Raw genomic sequence first — 13,301 nt, 5'->3', positions numbered from 1 at the left:
AGTTCATTCTCAGGAGCTACAAAACTGTCTGAGCTGACAGAAACAGTCAAAAATCAGGAAATGTTGCTTTTGTCCCATTTTGCAAACAGGGAAGTGAGAAACAGAAGCCCCTGCCACACTGACAAGAGTCAGAATTTCTTCTCAAGATGACCTACAGCACTTCTACTAATAGTGAGCTTTTAGGCATTTCTCAATGAGTCGGGCAACATGCATAGTTGGTCAGCAGTCAAAGTTCATGAAGTTCATCCCGACAGCACAGAAGGGTCTCTTTACACCATAAATGACCTTTTAATTCTTCGTTGAGAGTTAACTTACAGCAACCCAGATATGTACTACTGCTTACACCTGTTGCAGAGCTTAAGTGACTATCTGCTAAATGGATCTCCAACCTGCCCTCATGTGTTCAATCTGTCCGTGAGTTGGCATTAAGCCAAAGGCTTTGTTTAATCCAGCATGACAAAATGACACCTTTAAAAAATTGTTTTAAATTCAACATTACATTTGAGAAAGGATGGAAAAACGTCTCAAGGATGACGGTCAGGGTGGGTTTGTCTGCACTGTGGGTTAACTTGCTCTCCAAAGCCCTTTTAAACTTCAAATTACTTTTGTAGGTGAGGAATCCAGACCCTGAGTTATTATGACTGTGAAAGAGGTTTTGAGGGACGGACCATGGGGTATTCAAAACCAACACTGAAAGCAAATGCTCAGGGCAGGTGTTGTGTGTTTTCACAATCTTACTGAAAATCCTACTTTAAGCTTCTTAAGAAGGCCACTGAAAGGAGCCCATCAGGTCTACAACTGGGTTGTAAAAGGACACTGAATGGAGGAGGGGGAAAAAAAAGAAAAAGAACAAGGCTTTGATAAGACAGTCGGCGAAGGATAAATTATCTAATACAACATCAGTAACAATTGAAGACATGAGGTTGCACTACCTCCCTAGCACGCCATGTTTTCCTATCGTGTGCCAACTGCATCTACAGCGTTGCTCTCAAAGAATAACCATTTTGTAGAGGAATTATTAGGGCTTTATTTACAGTTAAGTAGTCAGTCCAGTGTTCACCAAATCTGAGGATCTGAAATTTACTGTCAAGTTCTGTTCCTCTTGGAGGTATAATCTAATGTACAAGGGAAAATTGACAAAACAGCAACAAGAAAATTATTTTTAATATTAAGTTTAAAAAAAAAAAAAAAGAATTCAGGGGACTAATGTCCTTGACAGGATCAATGAAATAATGTTATCGTAAAGTGTTTCCTGGTGAATACTGTAGCCAACATCTTCAAAACAGGAAGCTCAGTGGATAAGGTGCTGACATGCAAATATATGTAGCCCTGGGTTCAAATCCTGCTCATGCTACAGAGAGGTAGCATGAGCAGGCACTTATTTTGCATGGTCTCAGTACACCCAGCTGTAAAAATAGATACTGGCCTTGGCTGGGGAAGTAAATTTGAGGCATCTTTGGGGCGCCGATAGCTCAGTTGATAGAGCAAGCTGTCTTATGACCAAACAGTCAGCGGTTCGAATACGGCTACCAACCAGTCAAAAATCTGCATATTGCCATTGTGTCCTTAGACAAGACACTCAACCCACGTTGCCTGTGTATGAATGAGGTGGTGGTTGGAGGGGCCGTAGGCGCAGAATGGCAGCCACGCTTCTGTCAGTTTGCACCAGGGCAGCTGTGGCGACGCCACCACCAATGTGTGAATGTGCGAGTGAATGAATAATGCAACTTGTAAAGCACTTTGGGTATCTTGAAAGCGCTCTACAAATCCAAGTCATTATTATTATCATTGTAAAGTGCTTTGAACCTATGCTAGATGGAAAAGGGCTTTAGCAGAAGTTTCACTTTTTGAAGGCTTGTGCATTGCATGATGGGGCCATGGTCCAAACTTGAGGTGGCTCATGCTTTCTCTCAGCAAAGATGACCATATTTTATTCTGCAATGGGAACTTGGAAATGCCACACTGCAGTGGCAGTGCTCTCTGACTCCAGCAGACCTGCAAGTGGACAGAACTTTGTAGGTGGATACGTATAGTTTTGCTCTGGTCAGTCCAGTTGTCAGTCTACAGAGAAAGTGGCAGTCGGGCTCAATCCAATTGTGTTAAGTTACCATGGTTAGTAATAAGCTTATTACAAGACCACACATTAGACTCTCTTTGGGTGGCTTGTCTGTTGTCTCAGTGATATCTTGAGCAAACAATCAGTGTTTTTACTCAACTTTAACAAGTGATTGACAACTGCCCAAGATAGCCCCCTTGATCATCGCTGTTTCCAATGCGATCACAGGCACAGACAGGATTGGATACAAGGACAGTAGTGGTCTCCATGGATAGTTACACCACTGGAAATAGCACCCCAACACTGGTGCAGTTAAGGAGACTGATCACGTTCTTTTGAGACAATACTGAAGACTAATACAGAACTAGATGATCTACAGAAGTGCCCAGTTTATAAAGTGTGATTATAGACTTGTTCTAGTTTCCATAAAGATACAACTGAAGTTCCGCAGACTGCTCTCTGCTCCCTTGGCTAGACTATTTTGCAGGAGTTTGCTTGGGACCTTGGTGGAAAAATTGTCAAAAAGGACAACAAATTACCTAAATGTATGTGTGTATGATGGTACAACATTTAGTCTTCCCCTGGGGGAACAAGGCGGAGCTTCTTTGCTGCCTATGTTGACTGGTCCGGTTCATTGTGCAGTTTTGTGCAACAACTACAGAATCTGCGGGATCCCCATTAAGTTGCTGGACATCATAGCTGGCTTATACACAGGTACTGTGACTATTGTACAGTGCAGGGAGAGTCTCTGATTTCTTCCCAGTTACCGTTTGTGCTTGTTAGGGGTTCTGTCTGTTCATCTGTTCAATGTTTGCATTAACTGGATGCTAGGTCATATTGTGGAGTCCAGTAATTTGGATGCCTCTGTCAGTGAGCAAAAGTTCACAGAACTTCACTTTGCAGAAGATGCTGTGATCTTTGTGGAGGATGCTGTAATCTTTGAAGAACCAATGGGTGGCCCGATTATGGTACTTGAGAAGCTAAGAGAAGTTGGAGTCTTGGCTTGCAGTCATTTTGGGTCAAAAGTGAGATCTAAGCTTTTCATAACTTCCTACACATGTGGTAATTTTTTTTTGACTGTTTTTGATATTCCCTCATCTTGGCATCATTTGTGTCTCTGGGAACCCTGGGAGGTTGGAGATATTTGACTTTTTTTTTTTTTACATTCAGGAGATTACTGGACAAAGATGTTTAATTATATCTATTTAATTAGAAATGAGAGTCCTCTCATGGGACATAGCATTCTGGGTTACAGGCTGCAAATATCCCCCAGGCCACCAGTTTCAGACCTTTGATTTAGTCTATAAAATAAGCAAGAGCATGACCTGAAAGTGTGGTGGTAGATATGGCTTAAAAAAAAAAACAAAAAAACTTAAATATCACTGAATGTGATGATTATAGACTGCTGGGATAGGCACCAGCCCCCGCAGCCCTAAATTGGAGTACGCGGTTGAAGATGGGTGAGTGGGTGAGTGAGCATTTTAATCTATGTCAGACAGCTTAGAAAACTGTATCAGTTTCAGAAACCCATGCTACTATATGGTTAAATATGTTGTTTCTGTGTCTGAATAGAATAGAAAAGAAAACAGTCACCTTGAAGAAGCTGTAAGATGTTTGGCATTTTTTATTTTTGGGGAGTTTTGGTTTATATAGTTTATATAAAATAGCTTATATTCATATTCTATCAATTCAGTAACTGTTTTGACACTTAATACCACTTGCCCTTTACACTCACATTTTTTTATTTACATAATGTCATGAAAATTAAGTAGAGCCACCTTTCTACTCAGACAGCCAGTCATCTACATCTGCATTATGCAGATTATCTCAGACATCCAGCATGAGGGAGCAGGACCTCAAACACAGGCAGAGATATTTCTCTTTCATCTTCATAGTCACTTGAGTAGAATCAGTGACGAGTGCCTGCCAAACAAAGGAACTGGTGAAAGAAGAAAATGACAAGGGTTCTATTTTCAGCCAAAATCCTCCACTGACTGCCCACACCGTCTCTCCTCCTCACTGATCTCTCCTGCACTCATGTACACTGCAATCCACACAACATTATACCACAAAGTGTCAGCTGTGTGGGCTGCGTTTTAAACTAAAAAAGAACAAGCAGCACCTAAACTGGACCATTCTGTCAGGAAACAGGGTATCGGAGTTCTCCAGGTCAGTTGGACAGTTAGACTGGGAATGAGGGGGAGGAGGAGGAATTCCTGCGGGAGCAGCATTCCCTTGGGCACACTGGCCTATTTTAGGAACAGCCAGGGGAGGGACAAAACAGGAACTGATAAGGGAAGAGAGAAAACAAAGAAAGTTGACTTGGTTGAGCCTCTCGGATGGGCAGGAAAGTGGGGCGTGCGACAGCAATGACAACACAAACACCGAGACAGAAAGTAACTAAAATGACTAAATGGAGTCCATCTAACTTTGACGCCCATCTGGTAACTATAAAGCAAGAATGACAGTGATGAGATAGCCGATTTACATGCTGCAGATGATCTCAATGAGCACTTCATAGCTTGTCTTCACTGGCCCCCTTAGCTCACTGACTGCGTAAAGCGTGAAAATGCAAAGCTGCACACTGTGCCCTTTGTGTACGGAGAGAAGAGCGGAGTGCTGAATTATTTCCCTTGATAATGCAAACCCATTTCTAATCTGTTCATTAGTTTGGACACGGCAAATACTGAGTCAAACGCTCTCCACTTAGGCAGTAGTTTAGACATTCCTGAGCTAAAGATGTATTCACACCCTACTTGCAAACAGGCAGAAGGGGGAAAAAAATAGGTTTACAAAAGGGGCATCAGTTTAACAAGGAGAAAACAACACAGTGACTCCTGAAAAGTAATAACATCAGGACAGAGTACTCCTATGATTTTGCAGGCAGCTTTCATAACACAATCTCATCCCACAGCTTCAACATAGAGGGATTTTTTTTTTTTTGTAGACACATTTCTTCAAGAGGCTGAGCTCATGAGTTCCCTCAAAAAATATAGAATCCATTAAATGTCTTGTTCTGCCTCACAACTCAAATGTCCACATATGCTGGACAGTTGCCTCACATTTAATGGCAGATCAGAATCAGTGGTTCCAATAAAATTATTTTTAAGGCGCGATGGCGCTCACTGAAAAAGACACCTCCAAGTACACAGCACAGAAAATGAGGTGCTTACATACGCAAAGTGAACCGCAATATAATCTTACAATAGTCCTGCAAATCAGATAATTCAAAATAAATAAACAAACAACTCATATATTTCACAGAAAAATAAATTTCATATTAAGGAAAAAAGGAAAAAAAAAAAATCACATAAGCTTATTAATGAATACCCAAAGGCTACAATCACTCCATTTCAGGAAAGCTAACCGCCCCACAGCCAACTGCATGGGTGTAAACAATATATTTGGTATAAGCAAAATTTGTTGCTTATATTTATTGGCCACAGGCATAAATGGCAGATCTCAATGGTGCCTGTGCACTATGCCGTGCCCATGGGCCTTAATTTTGATTCATGAAACATGCATCCTTGAGAAGGCCTTCCAAAAGTACCTCATACGGCGCATGCAATGAGGAAGCGTTCTACAAACAAAAAAACATCTGCAGTTCAACATACGTATATTCCAGGAGGGAAGAAATTTGCAATAATGGTCAACGTTTATCATGTCGATAAGAGGAAATCTGTCAAGTCGATGTCACATTCTGACACCTTCTAACAGCAGGCTATGAGCACTGCAGGGTTTATAGGCACCAAAATGATTGTTGATTTCTAAGTGAATTAATATTTTGGCTTTTTATTTCCCCTTATTTCATAATTTCATCTGCATTACTTTTCATTGGCGCTATGAAAAATAAATAAATAAAGTCTGGTGTTCTCACTGACCTGGCAGCCCTCCAGGCCTGTACTATTACAGGGGTAAACACTGACTATATATAATTTCATTGTTTTGTGTTTTTTTTTAACTCATATTATGCATTATCCATGTTTTTTAATTTGCAATTTTAAAAAAAAAAGTGGTGGCTTCGTGTTAGCACTGTTCCCTCACAGCGAGAAGGTCATGGGTTCAATTCCCGCCTGTGGCCTTTCTGTGTGGAGTTTGCATGTTCTCCCCATGTTTGTGTGGGTTTCCTCCGGGTGCTCCATCTTCCTCCCACATCCAAAGATGTGCGGATAGGTGGACCGGAATCTTTAAATTGTCCGCAAGGTGTGTGAGTGGGTGTGAATGTGTTTGTCTGTTTGTGGCCCTGTGACAGACTGGCGTCCTGTCCTGGGTGTACCCTGCCTCGCGCTCTGACTGCTGGTATAGGCTCCAGGCCCTTGCTAGCCTTAACTGCTAGCACTAAGGTTGAAGATGAGTGAGTGTAACTGGTCAATTTTAAGCATTAAGCTTTTGAATGACAGCTCTTTTATCTGACCAAAAATCACACATTGGGTCAAACCATCTCACTCATGTCTCTTATCTGCAAACACCTCACAACATACAGCTACTTAGCGATTGTCTCTGTGATACTGGATGACAAAAGCTGCCACTGACAAGAAGGGTGACTGAATGTAAGGGGAAACTGTGGGTAGTTATCATGAAATGACCAAAAGTCTCATTCTCTGTAAAACACCCAGCAGACAAGTGTCATGACAACTGAGGATGTGGGGCCAAGCATCCACTGTGCTGAAACACTGAAACCCAACTGTCTCCATGTCCGCAATTTTGCCATAGACCCTGACCTGTGGCCTGCCCACACAAAATGACAACCACCAAATCAGTTTTGTTCATAACGTGTCAAAGGAGTTCCACATTTAGGTTTAAGAGATGACTTATTATGGGCACGTTTACCTTCTTGCACACGTGGAAGGTGCGACTGGTCAATCTCCAGCTCTGCCATCACTGCTTCATGATGATAGAGGAGACCCTGACAACACAAATGGATTTAAAACTTAAAATGTGAGAAAATATCGGAAATGGAACAAATGTCAACAGTCTATTAAATCTCAAGGTTTCATGCCACATTTGGTTATGTTAGTAATTTATAACTTTATAAGTCATAACCCATACCTCCATTTGTTTGAGAAACAATACATGAAAAATGTGAACTGATTTTAAGCAAATACGTACATACAGTACAAATATTAATAAAACTCAAATTTAATGATGCCTTTTGAAACACTATTTTTAATATGGTCGTTTTGACCATTGGGGTTTTTCTGTAATTATTATATGGCATTTGCCTTACAATATAAAGTGCCTTGGGGCAACTGTTTGTTGTGATTTGGCGCTATATAAATAAAATTGATTTGATTTAATACTTTGAGAAGGTGAGACCCTGAAGTTTTGAGCTTGACACAAGTTAACATGGAGGTTTTGTTTTTGGTTCTGTGTGACCGTGTTCGTGTGTGCATGAGTGAGTGAGTGAAAGAGAGAACAGAACTTTTGGTCGAATAACTGAGGGTCATTCAAGGTCATAATTTGATAATGAGGAAAATAAACCTTTAAATGTCAAAGCCACAGCTCAATGTCAAACATGCTGGTACAATGCTTGTCCAAACATTTATTTGGATGTGGGTGTGTATATGTGCTGCAGTTTGCAGGTTTGAACTATTCCTGAATAGGACCTGGTCCATATCTGCATTTTGCGACTGTGCAAGACTCTCACAAAACTGACTCAGTCAAAGCAATGCTCTGGATGCAGACGTATTGCTCAAATTTCCAAACTTTTTATGTATTTCACAAAAATTAAACCCCAACAAAAACCCTTAATCTAGGTAAAATTGTTAGTAAGGCTTCTAGCAGGGGTGAAGTTTTGCTCTTTCCATATGAGATACATGTTAATATTTACATACATGCAGGGGGGGCCATTTGCTTGTTGTTGATGTCTCATTTTCCCAACCATTTCACAATTGTAACGAATCGGGAATTGTCAACTGACAACCTCAACTTAAAATGCCAGCAAAGACTTATAGTCTTTCTTAACGGCCTCCCGTCTGTCTTCTTTCTTTAGTAATACGGGTGGCATTTTGTAGTGTGAGTGCATAAGCTAGAGCCGCAAGTTCTCTCTTCCGCTTCCCACCTATTTTGTAGCACTGTTTTTTGCAACATTCTTTCAAAAAAAAAAAAACTTTGTAGTGCTCAAAATCTTCCACTTTTACACTGCTATCAGCCATAGTGTTTTGGGTAGTTGTGAACTTTAACCCCAGTTCAGCATGCACTAAGCATACCGAGATGCTAATTTCACTTATCGACCGTCCAGTGTCTTTTGTTCAGAGCACTACCAAAATCCAAGCATTACAATGTAGGTTTATTTTTCTAACATCTTGCAAAATTACAGCTCATTTTAATGAAAAGGACATATTTATCTGAAGGGAAACTCCATAGGGAATAGTCTTTTCCTTCATCCCCATCATGCAGACTAACCACAGGAGGAAGAGCATCTGCACACGTATGAGGTTTTGAGATTAGCTGTGACCCATCTTGCATTAACATCCATAAGATTTCTTGTAAATCACTTGCAAATCTACCAAATGTTGGTGATAGCAACTGATCCCTTGAATTTCTCCCCGTCAGGAGTTAAAATTCTAATTTGTTTCCAGACTGCATGAATTTTGATCATATTGGCAACATCATATTATGAATACCTCATCTAAATGCTAAGGAATAAATTATAGTGGTGCCAAAGAAAATTCTTTTCATGGGTTAAATCTTAAAAAAACAAACAAACAAACAAACAAACAAAAAAAACAGTGGCACCATACCTTTACGTTTGCTTGCATACTGTTCCATCTTTTACAGCAGATAAATTCATACTCAAATTAGAACTGAAGTGACATTCATTCCAAGATGGTTAGGAAAAACGTTGAAAAATGCACCTGCTGCACTGTTTTGCATTACGTGTGTCTCGGGCTGTTTTTCTAATATGTCATTAGTGAAGTTACTGTCACACCCCTGTTTTACGAGTCTCATTTCACCTTACAAACATTCAACATAAGAAGAAATATTTTTTAACTGTGCCTCCTGGAAAATATATAAACTATATAAACAAACGTAGTGAAGTTCCAGCTCAAAACTTACATTTACGAATAAACACACACATCCTGCTGTGTAGAACGATGACGCTGTGGAGAAAGTTCACCACTTAGACAAACGTATTATTTTTTTTTTTAACCCTACCTGTTGTCAGTGGATTCAAAGCGTCCCAAACATGACACTCGTCCTCTCCGCAGCACCCCGTTCTTCTCGGTCTCTGCCGGTGAGTTTAGTCGAAGTGTTTGAACACTTTCTGTCTGTTTTTAGAGAAGCGACATCAATCAGACAAAGCAGAGTGACGACGGGAAGTCAGAACGGCCAAACTTCATGTCGCTTCTTCACCGCTTTTGTTTTTGCACACGCCGGAGTCGCTGCGCTGATGCCTTCAGGTGCTCCTCGGAAAAACCAGCGTGTTTCGACTTGACACACAAACCTGTTTCTGTTATACCCAAGGACGTTTTATGACATAATCTTAAAGGCTGAATCATAAAACGATTATATCGACATATGACACACCTTTTCAGAAAACTAATAATCACTAGCTGCCTCTCAGTAAATAAAAACTTAAAATAATACACTAAAATTTGCAGGAACGGCTCTCATTTCTGGTTTTCAGGGGCCGCTAAACCTGGACATTTTTAATTTCTTCCTGCTCTGTCAAAAGCTGATGAGCCCTTTGGGTGCCTTTGAGCTATTCAGTGGCTGACAATGCCTCCATGAGCAAATCAACTTTTGGCAGAGCAGGGAAAGAAGTACATTTGCAGGTTTGACCAGAACGGTAATCACTGTTTTACAACAAACACACCTCTGACAGTGAAGTAACATATCAAACCACACCCAACCCCCCCATCCCCACAGAGAAAAAGATAAAGAGTTCTTTATTTAACTTAGGTAGCCAACAAAAGCACTAAAGTCTAATATATGTAAGTATCCCCCCCCTTGTGAAACCATTGCCGAGGAGGGAGGGTTGGGAAGGAGTGTCTGAGAATGGAACCTTTGTTTATATCCTGAAATGTTGTATTAATGCAGCATAGAGTGGCATAAACAGCACCTTTAACTGTACAAAAAGAACAAGTAGAAGAAGAAAATCTCTCCTTGGAAACAAATTAAATTCCCCTTATATGGAAATCTGTTTTTATACCTTCCTTGTGATCACACTGACTGAAAAAAAAAAAATTATATGCCCATCTCAAAGTGGTCTGTCTTGGCTAATATTTTGGAATCTCTTGTCAGTGAACAACTCAAAGAGTTTTTAATCTACAAATACTTTACAGAATGAAAGACTGAACAGTATAGGTTTGTCAGAAGAAACTGATCATTGGTTTGAGAACTAGCTGTCAGGTAGATCACAGTGTATGCAAGCAGGAGGTTGCACTTATTCCTCCCTGACTGTTTCTAAAGGTGTGGCCCAGGGATTGGTCATCGGGCCACTACTTTATATATAAAGTTGTTATATATAAAGTTGTGTGTTTATATGTTTGTATGTGTATTTATATATGTGTGTGTGAATGGTCTTGCACAAAATGCTAAAATTTTAACTTTTATGCTGATGATTCAATGACATACAGCTCTGTGCCCACACCACAACAGGCTGTTTGTTAGCTATAGCTTGTTTTCAGTAGTGTACAGCACACGTTACGTGAACTGAAACATGTTTTGAATGCGGACTAAACTAATGTTGCATTATTCACAAACAGAAAAATCAAAGGCACTGAATTTCAGTCTGTCACCACCTTGCAGAACTTTGAGATTGAGTGCATATCTCAGTATCTCTTGGCATTGTAATACATGCTCTCACATTCAATAATATTCTTTTATATTCTTTTATAATATTCAATTGCTTTAAAAAAGAATAGGCTAAAGTTGATATTATGATGCCAAAATAAAAAATAAAAGTTGCACATCAGCAATCATATAAATGAAAATAGTTGTTTTATTTCCAATAGTACCTGAACACAACACTCAACCAGTCAACGCTCCAGTCAAAGCAGCGTGAATTCCTCATTTTCCTGATTTTACGGCCTGTTTTATTAGTTTCACGTTGGACGGTTAGTGCTGAAAATGTTTTGAGCGAAACAAATATTTTTATATTGACAGTGTTTCTGTAGTGTACAGCTAAATCGTCATCTGGGGCTTTTAGTTTATAAAAGTCCTAGATGTTCTGATTCTGCAGGCTACACATATGACGCATTCAGTTTATGGATTTGCAACCTGAACAAACAATTAACAATGACGAAAGAACATGCTGTAAATTATTTCAAAGAGTTCAGAGTTTATTTCAAATTTCTCCAAGTTTATTACAGGGTTTTCTCAGCACAATGTCGCCCTCTGCTGGTAGCGGGTATGCATGTCAGACACGCAGGGGGCCAAATGTTTTGACTTTTGTTCACATCTTAGACAAGTTTCAAGGGATATGTGGCCATTAAACAGTCAAACTAATTTGTAACCTACATCACGCTTTGTAAAATGTTGTGTCTGTATCTGAACTAGATTTTATGACACATCATTACGTTATTTTCCTCCACAGCATTCCAAAGTATTCTACAAAATGTACTGTAGAGTAACACCTAAACATGTGTTAGTAAAGTCATATTTCGCTGAATATACACTCTTAAGTTTGGTGGATTGTTTGCAAGATACAAGTTTCCATCCCAACCGAAAAAGTCCAAGATGTGTCCTGTAGGATTTTCATCAGTAGGAATTCTATAGGATACATATCAGAAATGTATTTATTTATTTATTTATTTTACAGTTGGATTCCTATAGCAGTATTTCTACAGATAAGAATCCTATGGGATTCATGAAGGAATCCTGCTTGTAATCCCTTCTAGTTCTTTCTGATTTCCTATAGGATATCGGGAACTGGCACCCCATTGGAAAACTTTAGAAATCTGAGAAGAATCCTAAAGAAATTCCTACAGGAATCCTAAATTATTATTTTCTTCTTATAGGTAATCTTTAAAGACACAATCTTTAAGACCTTTTCCTGGTTGCAATTCCTCTAGAAATTCCTACAGGAATCCCACATTCTTCTAACCTCTTTTCAATTGGAATTCCTATAGAAAATCCTAGAGGAATCCTATGTGATTTCTCCTACAGGAATTTCTATGAGAAAGATTTTCCATCCTACAGGATTACAATATGATTTTATATTCCTGTAGGATTCCTATAGGACTTTTTCAGTATAGATGGGATATAATGGAACAGTTTACTGGAAAAGGAAGTGTTACAGTTCCACTATCAAAAACAACCAAATTTACTGTTTGGATCTCAGTCACCACTGAGGCTACAGAGGAAATTTTAATCTCAGAGTCTCATGCAACCCTGACTTTCTATCATCTTCAATCCTTGAAAATGACTGGAAACATCAGTTTTGTTTTTTCATGCTCATAAAAAAGATCCCTTGTTGCATTTCAGTGCCAGGACACCAAAATGTTCCACTGAAGAAATAAAATCAGTAGAATGTATCTTTCAAATTACACTGACAGACTGAAGAAGAGAAATATTTTTATATTTTGGTGATAATTTCACATGAAAATCAAAATGACACACAAGCCAAAAAAATCTGCTTGGTTGTGGGAGGGAGGGGGCGGATTTACCTATTTTTCATAATTGTTGCCATATTGTGCATCTGTGTCTTGACGAAATTTTAAATGTCCACTTTCAGTGTCTGGAATAAGGGGATGTCAGCATGACTCCAATACAGAATATAAATCCTAATAGTTTTTCATGATGTACAGCAGCACTTAATGGAGTGTCTGGCCTTCCAACCATAAAATTAAATGTCACTGCAGCATTGACGAGCCTTATTATCACACAGGAGACTAAACACTGACGTCACAGCACTAATAAATACACAAATGGCAGTCAGAGGAGCACAATGCCAGCTGGTCTTACAATGTACAGGAACATTTCCTTGTGTCCATTCATGCACGATGTAGAAAGAAGAATTTATTGCACGAATAATAAGAAGTGCAATTGCCTCACGCAGTAATGTTTGAATAAATGCTACTCAATGACCTGTGGCAAATTCTCTGCTGTGTTTAATAGACTTAAAATGTCACAAGCCTTATAGGTGGCCGAGCTGAGATCGTTTTTCTAAGTAATTACACAGTTTTATTAGGAATTCACACCGCTTTACACTAAGTCTCCTGCTGCCGAGGTTTGTGTGCGCTTTGCAAATGAAGCGGCAGCATAAAAAACTATATTTGTCATTTGGCTGCCCGGTTTG

At 39.5% G+C, this 13,301-nt stretch overlaps 1 protein-coding gene across 5 annotated transcripts in view; it reads right to left on the bottom strand.

The window, feature by feature from the left end:
- The window catches only part of ccdc187 (coiled-coil domain containing 187), a 50,565-nt gene extending 41,125 nt beyond the window's left edge, over window positions 1–9,440 (bottom strand). For 2 of the 5 annotated variants that reach the window (XM_034172945.1, XM_034172946.1), the window contains exons 1-2: window positions 9,215–9,426; window positions 6,887–6,962 (exon numbers count right to left, since the gene is read on the bottom strand). In XM_034172945.1, coding sequence (XP_034028836.1) covers window positions 6,887–6,935 — 49 coding nt within the window. In that variant the 5' untranslated portion in view covers window positions 6,936–6,962; window positions 9,215–9,426. Of the gene's footprint in view, window positions 1–6,886; window positions 6,963–9,214 lie in introns of all 5 variants that reach the window. The other 3 variants (XM_034172944.1, XM_034172942.1, XM_034172943.1) reach the window with 3 other exon arrangements.
- Between the last annotated feature and the right edge of the window lie 3,861 nt (window positions 9,441–13,301).

The sequence above is a fragment of the Thalassophryne amazonica genome, chromosome 6 (genome assembly GCF_902500255.1).
Source record: "Thalassophryne amazonica chromosome 6, fThaAma1.1, whole genome shotgun sequence".
Taxonomy (NCBI): domain Eukaryota; kingdom Metazoa; phylum Chordata; class Actinopteri; order Batrachoidiformes; family Batrachoididae; genus Thalassophryne; species Thalassophryne amazonica.
This window is presented reverse-complemented; position numbering and strand designations above follow the sequence as displayed.